This window comes from Nestor notabilis, unplaced genomic scaffold (assembly GCF_000696875.1).
Source record: "Nestor notabilis isolate BGI_N333 unplaced genomic scaffold, ASM69687v1 scaffold183, whole genome shotgun sequence".
Lineage (NCBI taxonomy): Eukaryota > Metazoa > Chordata > Aves > Psittaciformes > Psittacidae > Nestor > Nestor notabilis.
Window position 1 is genome coordinate 37,494 of NW_009923065.1, and position 14,745 is coordinate 52,238.

General features: G+C 37.8%; 1 protein-coding gene across 1 annotated transcript; it reads right to left on the reverse strand.

The window, feature by feature from the left end:
- Positions 1-728: 728 nt before the first annotated feature.
- On the reverse strand, positions 729-12,596 carry UBXN2B (UBX domain protein 2B; the record flags this gene model as incomplete). The annotated part of the gene is made up of 8 exons (XM_010011921.1): positions 729-1,026; positions 3,107-3,268; positions 4,999-5,136; positions 5,599-5,708; positions 7,048-7,125; positions 8,278-8,437; positions 9,939-10,010; positions 12,479-12,596. Coding segments are annotated over 8 exons (1,001 nt in total), but the record flags the coding sequence as incomplete, so codon positions are not given.
- Positions 12,597-14,745: the final 2,149 nt, after the last annotated feature.

Genomic DNA, 14,745 nt, shown 5'->3' on the forward strand with positions numbered 1-14,745 from the left:
TTTTTTTTTCATTTGGGGTTATTTAAGTTAACTGTTCATGTAGCTGCAGAGGATTCAACTGCATACTCAGGTTCAAAGTGACCATAGACCCACCGTCATGAAATCTAAATCACAGCATTTCTCCAGTGGTGAAATGGGATACACCACGACAGAGGTGTATCCCATTTCTCTAACCTCAAGAAATAAAAAAGTCATACTTATTTTCACCACAAGTAGAACAAGTAGAATATAAATGTGAGCAATCTATTACAGTCTGCAGTAGCTGAGGTTTGCATCTCCTGAACTGATTCACTCATATCATACAGAGAAAATTACATAAAAACTAGAATATAAATATTATACTGCACCATGAAACAATACAAACAGAATATACAAAAATTATACTAGAGCATTAATTATCTCTCTACCTATTAAACAGAACACCTTAGCATTAATACAGCTTGGAAGGTAAACATCACCCACAGGCTATGCCTTCAAATGGCTGTTTGTCAATGCAGCATAATATATTTCCATAGTGCAAATCTTACCAACTGTATTAAAGATAATGTCCCCTTCAGAAAAATGCTTCTCCCCACCCCCCAAAAAGAGTGAAAAGTCAAAGTCATCTCTCATTTCACATTTAGTACAAGATGTGGTTTGAAACATACTAACATAGGGAAGATTAATTTTAAACACTGAAAAAAGGTCGAACAATACTATAAAATAAAGTTAGATATGTTAACACTGGAAGACATGAAACCCAAAAATCTGATCCATGGAAGAGGAGGGACAAGACGACACTGATCTTTCCTTTTCTTCATCTGTTGGAAACATATTGTATGACAATACAGCATGCTCCCCATATTGTACCACCAACTGTAAGATTACTTTAATTGCTGAAGAATCACAGTGTTAAGTATATCTGCTTCTTGTAGAGTCAGGCTTTCATCTGTTAGCTCTTTATTTGGAAAGGTAGTCACAAGAACAAAATCAGTTGTTGCAAAAGCTGGACGGGACTGGATAATGAAATCTCGAATATGCTTAATCCTGTGGAAAGGATATGGACATGAAAACTGGGTATGATTCCACTTTGGCAGAAATTTCTGAACATTAAGATGATCAGAGATAAAAACCCCTCTAACAGACTATTCAATATGTCCTACTGATTTTACATTTCCATCTGATACAGGTTGTAGCCTAAATTTTTTTGCTTCTTGCATGAGAAAATTAAAAATGAAAATGAATGTTGCTTTTTCTCAAATAACAGAAATAAAACTTGTAACATAGAAGTATATTGGAAAATGACAGTTAGCAGAAAGTTAAGTAATTTCAACACCAGCTGTCAAAAATTCTGCTCTTAAATAGTATCTCCCAAACTAAATTATTAATGGGAGGAGGAATCTTAAAATACATGGTGAGGGATGAGAAAGCATCGAGAATCACTACTGCACTGCAATAGTAAGGAGTTTCCCCTACTTTAACTCTGCACCAAACTTCTGAACAACAGTTCATAAAACAATCAAATCAACAGTATAGCAAGAGTAATTTAGTTTTATAAGACATGAATGAGAAATAAGATTTTAGAGATAAATGGAAATTTGAGGTTTCTCTCCCAAACCAGTAAGCTGAGAATAAATCTTTGAAGATCTATTTTAACTAGTAAGCAGGCAGGTATACTGTAGCCAAAGAAACAGGGACTTAAATTTTCTATCAGTCTTCAAGGCTTATGACAAAGCAATGCATTTTAGTAGCTGATTTTGATCATGCATATGGCAAGGATAAAAAGATTCACATCCAAGCTTCTGTCAACACACTCTTGGTTACAGATGTTACTGAGAAGTTTACCACTTCTACCCTTTCACACAGACAGAAGAAAACGTCAACAAGCCCTACTGCCTACCTAAATCACTTCTCCAGCAAGTGCTATGAAGAAAGAGTCTGGGCCTGTACTATCAGCATACAATATGAGGTCTGCTAAATACGAAAAACTATTGCAGTATCTTCCTCCCTACTAGCATCTCAGCTAAAATTTCCTCATTGTGGTCTGTGTATATTGTCAGATGAGGAAAGCTACGTATGGCTCTGCCCTTATCATGAGCCAGAAGGAGAAAAAGGAAACAGGTGAACTCTCCACGTATCAATATTAATATGGAACTGGGTCCATGATAAGACCACCTCCATTGCAGGATTCAAGCTGTATTATAATACAGTGGTGCAGGTGCAGATCTCAGATCAAGGCTGGCTTGAACCTGCTTGCTGTGAAGCATGGGTGGAACTACTGCCCAAATTTCCGCCTTCTGCCCAAAGTTCTCTCAACCATGCACCTTGCTCTAGAAGAACCTTTTAGGCAAATAAATGGGGTTGGCCAACACCATTTGTGGCAATGCACTAACAATGTCAATAAAGCTGATGGCAAGCTCTAATCAACAACCTGCTAACAGACCTAAAAATCCACCAGGTTCACATGCTGCCAATTCCTAGGAGGTGACCATCCAAAACAAAACAAAAGTTGGTTTTCAGTGTTCTGTCCAGCCCACATGCCAGAATTGCAAGTGAGGACATTACGTCCATATACCCTTCTATCTATGGGCTGCAGCCTACACTTACAACTCAGGTCATGTTTAGTCAGTTTTGAGTCTAAAGAGGTAGAAAGCTGGAGCTCTTGATTATGGGCCACAGGATTTTTCTGCCTGTAGTGTGGACTATCTTCCAATTGAGACTATACTCCACACCTTGCAACAAAGTGCTTTCACAGCGTCATCTGAGTCAGCCACATGCTCCTCTCAAGAAGGGCCGAGGGCTGGGATGACTACATGGTGAGGCTGTTCAGATTTTAGTCACCCTGAGAACAGTTATGGCTGGTACCATATCCTTACAGATCACAGGACATAACTGGTTATAAAAGTCCGACTTTGCAGTTATCAAATATCTTGTGTTTTCAAAGCACAGAATTTTGCTTTGATAGCAATTCAGCAGTACATTTATGTTATGAAAACAAACCAGAGCTATACATTTCAGTGGAGCTGTATTTTCTTCTTTTTGATGTTTTGCTGATATTCATTTAATGACAAAACACAGACTTATGAAAATAGTTACGGTTACCTGCACTGATACAGAACCAATTTACCTGTGTGTTTGGTTAAATCTTTGTATTAATCGGCTTCCATCTGCTAATCTAATTTGAATTTTAGTTGCTGGCATGGAATCATCAATCAGAACAGGCGCATCAAGAATGGATTTCTCCTCCTCCTCTGGGGAAGAAGGTGTGCTGACTATTTCGGGTGTAAGGCTACAGGATTGGGAAAAACAAAACAAAACCAAAACACAACAAACCAGGTATTATTAATGGAGTCAAACGAGAACTGAGTAATGCTTCAGTTGTCTTTGTCACTGAAGGATTAACTACACACAGCTAGTACAAATGAGTAATGAAAATCCTCTCAGTTATCTGAACCAAGTATAAACACAGCCTTTCTAATAGACACACAAATAATGCTCTTGTAGTTTCTTGTCAATGACTGCAAGATTTTTTCTTATATATTTATGTCTTATTTTATATTTTCTTGTAACTGTGCATATCATTAAATTTGTACTAGTTTAAATAGGTAATCAAACAAAACTGTATTTGTTTATGCTTACAGAGCATGAAATGACAGTCTTTGATACCAAGATTTCTATATTGTACCATCTGGTGTATTAAAAAGTAACCATGGACAATTACAGTGCACTTAACTGACCCAAACTGCTTTAGTAATTGCTTTCAGGTTCATTACTCCATGATTCTGGGCATCTCCCGACCTTTTGGAGCACAAATGGTATTAACAGGTAATTGGTATCACCACAAAGTAAGTGTGGAATCTTTTAAATTTAGTATAAAACCAATATAAATGTTTGGAAGTAACAGATTTGGCTACTCCTTTCATTGCTCACATACCTGAGACTTCATCAGCTACCAAAACAAATAAAAATGCCACAGAACAGGCGTGCACACTTTGTTATATACAAACCTCCTCTCTTCCTGTTCTCTTTAATAATCTGAGCAAGTGCTCAGGTGGAAGAACTTATCATATGCAGCTGTTCCCTACATTACCCCTACTAGTGCTTACCACCTTTACTGATTATTCGCAGAAGCACACCGGTAATACCCTTTTTTGGCAACCAAACACATCACATGAATAAATGCAAGTAGTATTTACAATTCAACAGCTAATATCAAGTCAGCCGAAAAAGATGCTTTAAAGCCTATAACCATTATGTGAAAAAAGCTGATGATTGGCAGAGTTGAGGTTACGTTACTGTTTACTCTTACTGACCAATTTAAGATGAACAGAGATGCACTTTTGGACAAAGCAGACTGAACTGAATGACTTTCGGCACATTATGTATCAGTTCAATTGAGTTAGTACACATTAGGAGTTTTTGCAACATCATTTGATATTTCAATCAAATCCTGGTAGAAGTTGAGAGATTTTGATACAATTTACTGCTCATTTATGTCTGATCAAATTAAGAAAAAACAAAAAACCAAACAACCCACAAACAAGTTTATTACATTATTTCCTTCTTAAACCCAAGAGACTTGCCTTGTATACTAATAATCAGTAACCATTTTCAGGGCAGTACTTCTGGTGCTTCATTCCGGAAAAAAAATATATGGGAGTTGCTCCCCTACAAAAAATACTTTATATCTGCATGCCAGGCATCAGCCATATTGCTGTAATGGCATCTCTACATATATATAGGCAAAATCATATGCAAGAACAAGCAGAGAAATGTCACAGTCACAGCAAAGTAGAAAGCATCTAGCAAATCTATGAACAGTTTCAACAGAGGACTAAGATTTATATACAACTTTCATGATTACCGGGTGACTCTGAAATCAGGGCTGAGACTTGCAGCACAGAATAATTTTAGATTGCTTTTCTGATCTGATTAGTTTCTCTAACAGTCTTCTAATTGATTAAACCCAGCTTTCAAAATAGCATATGAACACAGAACAGAAAACTTAGAGGCTTTTACCTTCCCAGCTTTTGCCCTTCACCACTGAAAGCTTTAAATCGCAGTCTAGGCTTCACATATTCCTGTTCTTGGTGGTCTTCCATGTCCAAATTAACCTGTCCACCATGAACAAGTCGCTGCAGTTCCACAGGAATTTCCCTTCATTACAAAAATAGAAGTTTCCCAATCACATTCTAAACTGAAATGACAAAAACTTTAAGCAGTACAACGAGTTGATACTATTAGTAATTTTACTTTGAAAACCATAGAATTTCGATTGTTTTATGAATTAACTTCATCCTAAGGGTAGAAAAAAACATATCAGCAAGCTTACAGTCAAACCTAGAACACAGACAGTCAAAATCTAGAATGCACTAACAAAACGTGTGAAATGAAAAGCTGCCTGTAACAAGTAACATTCAGAGTTAAACCACCAGAAGGAAGCAAAGCTTGCTGGAGTTTTAAATGCCCCATGCATCTGATGACACATACAGAATACATTTTATGGGTGCAGGCAGAAAAGAAGCCTGGAGCTTTCAATAACTATAAACATGTGGAGAAAGCATTTTTCCTCACTTCACTTGAAAGACATACCTCCAAAAAGTTGCCATTTTAACTTACCCTCTTTTAACAGACTCAAGAAATTGAGCATTTGTTGGGTCTGAATAGGATCTCAACTCGCCATCGTCTAAACTGAAGCCATTCCTCCATAGTTTCAGCAAAATTTGAACCTGTGAAGCAAAAACAGTGAAATAAAAAAAGTGAAGACAGACAAATACAGTATTTTGATTTCATACAGATTAGTTATACTTTTTATTTAATCTATACTTAACAGATTTTGTAGCAGACTACAAATGAGATGACAAAATAAGAACAGAGCACTGCACTGCAACTGTCATTGTTAGAATCCTTTAAAAAAAGCAGACCACTTTTATACTTGGGGAAAAAGAATCTCTTAATCTGTTACCCATGATATAACAGATCGTACAGTGACTGTGTAGTGATCTTCACAGGGTTCCACTTACTTTTAAAACAAATGTAAATTTCCTGTTGATAAATTAATAAATCCATAAAACTACAAATTACTGCTGATACACCACTTACAGTGAAATTACTCATTCCTCAAATTATTACATGGTGAGCTCCAATACAGCTGGTTCAAACACTGAGAATCCTGCAAACCAGCCTCCTCTGCTCCCTTCTTACTTTGCTGCATGTCTGTACGTCCAGCCAAAGCCTGTCACCTTCAGAGCCTGCACCTCTCTTCCCTGCAACTGCCTTGCAGTCCAGCAAAACTAGGCTTTCCTAGCCAGTAAAACTAACCTTCCTTAGAAAACTATCCCTGCCTCAGCTATGGTAACCCCACTGCAACAGGCTTCTGGCTTAGTACAGCTGGCTATTGCTTAGAAGGATTACTTAAGCTCCTGATGGGATGTGACAGCAACCCCCAGCCTCAACTACATCCTCTGGCCTTATTCATTTCTTGGTTTTGCTTCTAGATAAGCTTAACATTTGCTCTAGCCATTCATACAAACAGTAAAGTGTAGAAAACTTTATTTTTACCCACCCTCTCCCTCACTTCCTGCTTTTTAAGTGAGAGTAAAGAAAGGCCAGGCAGTTTTCAAAAGGCCTCTAACCTGCTGCTTCACCATTCCTACAATAAATTCATGCCCTCCAGTTTGAGACTGGCTAACTTGCAAGCCCCACCAAAAAAAAATCACAACCCTAGAAAAGCCACACAAGAAAAAATTCCTAACCTAAGAGGATTAAAATGTTAGCATAGCCTAAAGGAACGCAGAACAACAGCTGGAAGAAAGTACCTGAAAGGAATGTCTGCTAAGAATTCCAAAGTAATTTACATCAGAAAATTCCATAATGGAGGCTTTAGGGATATCCAGTGAACACCTGCCCACTGTGGACACTAACGATTTCCACTTACCACTTATCCAGTATTTAGATACCAGTTTTTCCTCACAGACATAGTTACAGCAATACTGGCTTTTCAAGCTGTAAACATGATTAAGCAGACATCTGTTGGAGATTTTTCCTGCTATTCAGAATTTTACTTACATCTTGATTTTCTCCATATATGTATTCTGAGTGCTTTTGTGATGAGTCACCCAACCTATATCCACCACCAGAAAATGACTGGAAAAAATACACAGAAAAGCTTATTGAAATAAATATCTAAAAGACTTTATTAAAATTCTTACCTAAGTGCAAGAAAAAAAAAAAAAAAAAAAGAAAAAGACGCATCAGCAAGCTTGCTTCTGTGATAAAAAGCACTGTTCTAATTTGTGTATCTTCTGTGTGGAAGATTGTATGTAGTAACCATAATCAGGCTAAGCAGGTTGTATGTGGTATGTTTCAGTTTCTAATCTACACTTTTTCAAACACTGGAATCATAGAATAGTTTGGGTTGGAAGGGATCTTTAAAGATCAGCTAGTCCAGCCTCCCTGCAATAAGCAGGGACGTCTTCAACTAGATCACATTACTCAGAGCCCGTTCAACCAGACTGAATGTTTCCATTCAGACTGAGTGCTCTCTAGGCAAGTTGTTCCAGTGTTCCACCACCCTCATCATAAAACACTCCTTTCTCATCTAGTCTGAATATACACTGGACCTTGTACTTGGCCTTGTTAAACCTCAGGAGGTTCACATAGGCTTGCTTCTTCAGCTTGTCCATATCCCTCTGGATGTCATCCTGTCCCTCAGGCATGTCAATCACACCACTCAGTGTGGTGTCATCTGCAAACTTGCCGTGAGGTGCATTCAATCCCACCATCTATGTCGCTGACAAAGATATTCTATATTCTAAACTATTCTATATTAAACACTATTAAATCTATTCTATATTAAATCTATTCTATATTAAATCAGTATTCTATATTAAAAAGTACTGGTCCCAGTACGGACCCCTGAAGGACACCACTCATCACTCATCTCGATCTGGACACTGAGCCATTGACCACTAGTAGTAATTAGTAGTAATACAGCAGATAAGAGATTTAGAAATTTTGATTTGGGATGCAACTGCAGTTTTGGACTTTGATTTAATCAATTTTACTTAAAAATAAAGCAAATCATTCCAGTTTAGGTTGATTTCTAATTATTTCCCCGGAATTGTGTGGTTCCTCCCCAGTTTATTTTCTAGAGTAAGCTATTTGAGCTCAGATAATACAACTGTGTTGATCAAACCCTGTTATCTGCAGACCACAAAAAGGTGCATTTGCTCTCATGTGGTTAGATGAGATGAAGAGAGACTAATGTAAAAAGAGTCTAAAAAGACTAACTCTTACCTTAGCTTTACTTAAATCACCAGATGCTCTTGAGGCTTCGTCTAATGGGACAGCCCCATGTTCTTTTGCTTCCTTGAAGAGTTCAGCAACAATTTTACTTGGATTATTAGAAGCCCCAGAAATATGTAATCCTCTATATTCCGAGTCACCTGAATAAAATCTTTAGAATAGTGATGTTCATAAGCAACAGTACTTTAAATGACAAGCACCATTCTCCTCACCAAAAGAAAATAATAAATGAACAAAAACCCAAATGTGGCCCAAAACCTTTTCATTCTGATCACAGAAATGTTCCACTGGGTTTCGACCTTCCCAACAATCCAAGCAGCACTACTCCAAAAACATTTCAGTAACTACCATGGTGCCTTCTGGAGCAGATCCCCAGAGGACAGGGGCCAAGGGAACACAGTCCTGATAAAGTCGCAGCTGCATATACCTCATCTGTGTGGATGCTGCCTGTTCCCAAAAAGATCAGTCCCCTCAGGGGTGTCCTGTGCATGGGACTGTGCTGTGGCTGGTCAGAATACAGGTTAACAACTTGGCAGAACAAGCACGAAACTGTTGGAAAACTTGAACAGTGCCACAATTTGGTCTTTTTATTTAAAGATATAGTAGACTTCCATTCCTGCCAATATCAGAAATAGAAAGGTTTTAATAAATTTAACTAACCTTTCAAGGCATCTTAAAATCTGCAGAAACTGCTGCAAAAGCTAACTTGTGTTCTCCAACACAGCCCCATTTATAGCTCTTGAAGATGAAAGGTGAAACTAAAAATAATTGTGTTGAAAACTGTATCTGTTTGATTATGAAGATCGAGATATTCCTTGAGGATTATCTTGAGGAAGTCACTATAAATTTCTAAATACCAGTGGAATAGATGCTGTAAAAAAATCTGTATATAAATACAAAAGCTGGGAAACCTGAGTGTTTTGTCTTTGATTAGAAGAAACGTTAATAGCTAATAAAGTAAGTGGTTTCCACTTAACTTTTTCACTTAACCATCTGGGACAAGGCAAACCAACTAATCTGTGTAAAACTATCTCTCAAGCAAATTACTTCAAAATGCTGTTGATTCCACCATATTTTACAATTACCCAAAACCAGTAGTGGGTATAAAGGTGCTGTACAACCACACTGCTTTTATGATCCAACATAACTGCCTATCCCTTAGTACTATCTCTCCTTTGAACATATATCTGTATTTATTACCCAATTGCCATTTATATGGAAAATAATCATTAGATTTAAAAGAATTATAGTGGTAAGAAGAAACAATCAGAATTTGCACTCAAGAAAGGAAGTACTCAAGCATTTGAGTAATGGATACCCAGGACAATTCAGGATATTTGAAAAAATGCAAAAAAGCTTTTGAGTTCAAGTGCAAGTTACAACCTTCATCCATACAATCACGTGTTAAGGCATCTACAGGTTCTAGATCACCACAGATGGATTCTTCTATATATAGTTTTACTACAGCAGTGCATGGCTAACACTTCCTCTAATAAGCCACATAGCATGTCTGTAGTTACTAGCTCTTTGCGGGTTAGACTTAGCTCACCTGCATTTTGAAAAAGAGAAGTGAGCAAAGTGTGAATGTCATGAAAAACCCCAATTACATTCATAACTGTTACATGATTTTTTTGTTGTTGTTCGAAAAATACCTTTGGTTTTCTTTGTCATCGCTCATGCTTCTTTCTGGTTTTCTCAACCTTCTAAGAGAATCAATTTTAAGACTGCCAAGAGAATGAAAGAAAACATTTGAAGATGGCTGGTACATGCATCTCACTAAGTACTTCATATCTAACTTCTGAAACTACTTCTTCTTTTTTAAAATAAAAAAACCAAACAAACTAAGAATATCAAGATGTTGGGGCTTTCTTTTGTTCTTACCATCCTTTTTTTCTCCAAAATACATAGCCATGAATGCTTCTCAGTGAATAAGCAGGAAAGGGTGCATGTATGGCAGAGTCATTTTGCAGTAACAGTTGAATCAGATGATCATTGTAGGTCCCTTCTAACTGAACTATCCTCTTCTAGCATAGGTTATGCTGAATTCTACTTTACACCATGGGTGGTCCCATAGATAACACAGGTAACGTGCAAGCCCAACAGCTGTTTCAGAATCCAGCTTACCAGAAATAACTACACTTCAAATTGTTTCCACATTTTAGCTTTTTTTGTCAAGAGTTAAGTTGCCTAGTGAAGTCAACATTGGCTTTCCTTGAGGTCCTGGAGTCTCTGTCTATGAGGATCCTAAAAAACTTAAGAAGTAGTCATTCTTACTTCTATTTTATACGATTTTAAAAATACATTGAGTGGCAACACCACAAAGACTTTCAGAAGGTGATCAAAATGCAGAATCACATTCTGTTTTATGACAGGAACACATCCATAAGCTACCACAATAAGCTAGGGTTTTTAGCTTGCAGAATTCCAGCAACAGCTGTACAGGTATTTGCTCTTATTCTGTAGTTCTTGGTGATAAAATTCATTAATGCAAGATGTATATGTGGTAGCTGACTACCACAGGGTAAGAACGTACATACAATCTGCTATGTAAGTAATGGCAGATCACTGCCTCAGATTTAGGCAATCTGTCCGATTACCATGCCTTTGAAATCAAAGTGTAGCAGAGCAGTCCATTGCTTTTTTAAGTATCAGTCTTGATAAAACAATGTGATACTATATCCAAGTGAAGGGTCTGCTTCTTATTAATTTCTCAGAAAAAAAATGTGTTGTTATGGACTAGGGTCACAGGAACTAGAAATCCTTTAATCTCTTCTATTTTCTTCCTTTGTTGCATTGTAGGTTTTGTGGGGCAAATATTCTATTTTTGTGCCAATGGTCTTAAGTTTCTTAAAGGAGTTTACACAACAGGACAGCAAATAATAATATGGCATTTGTTCCAGCAGGGCCCAGGGACATTCTTCTGTACCTGCCATTGTGAAAGGCAAGCTGAGTAGATCAAGAGCAGCACTACGTTTCCTTGCAATTAATACACTGCTTATCTGAGAGCAAACTGAAGTCTATTAAGAAAATCTCATTTTGGATACCATGTAAATAGCAGCCATCTCTTGTTTCTCAGACAGATTCTAGCATGACCGCCAATAAAGAGCTGTTTGCCAACAGCTATCACAGTGAAATATCTGAGATACTGTACTGCAGCTTTCCCTTCAGCTGGAGTGGGAAGTCGTAACTTTATGATATATATGGGTAAATGGAGCTGTTGGCTTTGTTTGTTTATAAACTGTGTTCAATGTAGTTGATAAGGCAATTTAGGTGCTTTCACCAAAACAAACAAACAAACTCACCCCCCAAAAATATTATTTTCCAAGTGTCACATGATGTGCTAAAATCCCTCTTCCTGAAGATCTGCATTTGCAAATGCACTTGAAGCATGGCTCTGGTGACTAAGATCTTTTCTGCTGCTTAACCTCCTTTAAAACAGAGATCCATCTTGGCAGCAGCAATTGAAAGACAAGCCAAATACAAGACTTGTTATAGCATCACTGACAGTAATGATGTAAAGACTTCTCTTCTTTATAACTATTTAAATAGAAACTAAAAACTGGCAAGATTTCTCTAGAAAAAAAAATAAGGCTACATTAAATCTTCAAATGCTATATGAACTGCAAACACTGCAGGCTAGAAAGAGTTGGATTTATACATAAATACATGTCTTACCTTACACCTGACAAACTCAGGCAAATTAATTTTTCTCACCCCACAGGAGCCTACTAATGAACCTACTAATAGTTTTTCAAGTATTTGTCTCATCAGGTACTTACGTAAGTACAACCCTCAAAGCAGCTGACTTGTCAGGTTTCACACAAGCTACTGATTTGCTGAATTTTGAAGCAGCAAAGAACTGCAGTATTTTTCTGATACAACAAATTTCCAAATTCTATCTGTGTAAAAAAAGAGCAACACTGCATTTCACTTACAGCATCTTATCTTACCTGAAGTGGGTTTAAAGTATTCTGGAATACCATATAGCAAAAAGGCTGCTAAATAAACACGATTTAAACAGCATTCTCAGAAGACCCAAACTATGCATTATTACAGGGCTTCAGAATTCTGGATTATGAACTGCTGTAGGTGGCTTTTTATACAATGAGGAGATGAAGTAAGCATGACAAAAGTTCTGCAAGCTAAAACAGTAACTATTCAGCTCATTTCTGAAGTACAAAGCACATCTTACCTCTGTGATGCTTTTGTGCTACTGATCTTTGTAGGTGTTGGTTTGTTGGGACACAATGACTGCCTTTTGGCTTCATCTTCGTATAACTCTGCCAAGGCCAACTGTAGGAAACAGAACTCTTTTTAGAAGTGTAACTCAAGAACTACACAAGACAGAAATAAGACAAAAACCAATGCAGAATAGGCACAGCAGCAGCAAATTAGGAACACCAACATGAGAAACCCCAACTACTATTCTAAATAGAACATCCTTTTTGCTTTATGAAAAAAAAAAAACCCACACAATGCTTAATGCCATTGTGACTTGGAACTTTGCACTCTGCTGTCAGTCGGTTCACACTGGTTCACTAGTTACATTCAGCCTGTATTAGATTCAGAATTGCAAGACTGTATGCACACATATATTAAACATCATCTCATTAATGTTAACAAATTTAAACCTGTACTGGAATTAAGACCCAACTGTGCCTTGCTTGCTTGAATTCGAAACATCATTGCAAATACTTTAAAAAGCTTTTCTCAAAGTGTCCCCAAGTGCTGCCATATCACTGGCAAGTTCATTTTTAGGAAGCTCTGTGCAGCACATCTAACACGTCATTTTTAGCAATCTTACTTTTAACTTGACTAATACTCTGTTTGTTAAATCATCCTTAATTTTGCCCCCAAACCATTTTGTTCACACTATGCAAGTGGTAGTAACATCACAGACACCAGAATGGGTACTAGGCTTCGATTTCATTACTGTTTGATGTTGAAGGAATACATGTTATAATAAAACGAAACATCATCCGTCCTTCAAAATACACTGCTATGAACACAGGATAATAATCCCATTTTACTGTGAGGCATTTTCTGCCGGGTAAAGGTATAAGCTGAAGAGTTACATCCATTAAGAAAATTAAAACGAGGGTCAAAACAGCTCAAGAAAACCACTGAAGACCTCCAATCTATCTGAGGATACAGACAAATATCTTTTACATATATAAAGCTGAGGTGGTAGGTCACAGACAAGTCCATAAGCAGAAGGAATGGGCAAAAATCTAGCCTGTACCATCCCTAAACCGAAGACTGAGGCATACTGAGGGAGCGTAAAACGGCTTGATCAGGCTTCTGTGCTCTCCTCATACCTCATCTCTCACAATGCCACGCTAAATAAAGTACTGGGATAGATGGATGGTTGGCTACCCTGGCCCACAGGGTGGTAGTTTGCTTTTTAACATTCTGTCAATTATCCATCCACCCAAAAATGCCTGTCTGTTTCAGCTGACTAATTAATGACCTTATGAACCAAAAGTATTAACACAGACTTTATTACTTTTACCCACTGTAGCAAAGTTAATCTCTACAAGAACTTATGAAAATTCCAAATAGTAACCAAGAAAAAAAGAATCACAGAATTGTTTGCATTGGAAGGGACCTTAAAGCTCATCTAGTTCCAACCCCCCTGCCACGGGCAGGGACACCTCACACTAGAGCAGGTTGCTCAAGGCCCATCCAGCCCAACACTGCCAGGGATGGGGCAGCCACAGTTTCTCTGGGCAACCTGTGCCAGCGCCTCAGCACCCTCACTGGGAAGAGTGTTTTCCTAATATCTAAATCTATCCTCTTGTCAGTCCAAAACCATTCCTCCTTGTCCTGTCACTACATGCCCTTGTAAAAAGTTCCTCTCCAGATTTCTCATAGGCACCCTTTAGATACTGGAAAGCTGCTCTGAGGTCTCCCTGGACCCTTCTCTTCTTCAGGCTGAACAAGCCCAACTCTCTCAGTCTGTCTTCACAGGAGAGGTGATCCAGCCCTCTGATCACCTTCATGGCTTCCTCTGGACTCACTTGAGCAGGTCCATATCCTTCTTGTATTGGAAGCCATAGAGCTGAAAACTACATCCATATTTCTCTGTTAATTATATACAGTTAAATAAAATAAGCGCAGTTTAAGTTACGAAAACTTTCACCTGTTTTCCAATTTGTTGTTAACTTATTTTGAAGCTTCATGCACTCTGAAAATAACACACAAAACAGGAATACTGCTAAAAGTATCTGAAATTACCTAAGTACCAGTGCAGAGTTACGCTGAACTCTTGAAACTTTCCCCACGTAAACCCGGGAAAAGACCACGTCCCTGGTCTTACACCACATCTGTGGAAACTGACATTTTCATGTAGGAAAAGACACGCCTACCAAATAATCAGGAAATATAACGGCGCCAAAATAACTTCGCACACAGTTAAAACCTAGCTACTGAAGAGTCGGGAGAGCCCTTCCACTGTCC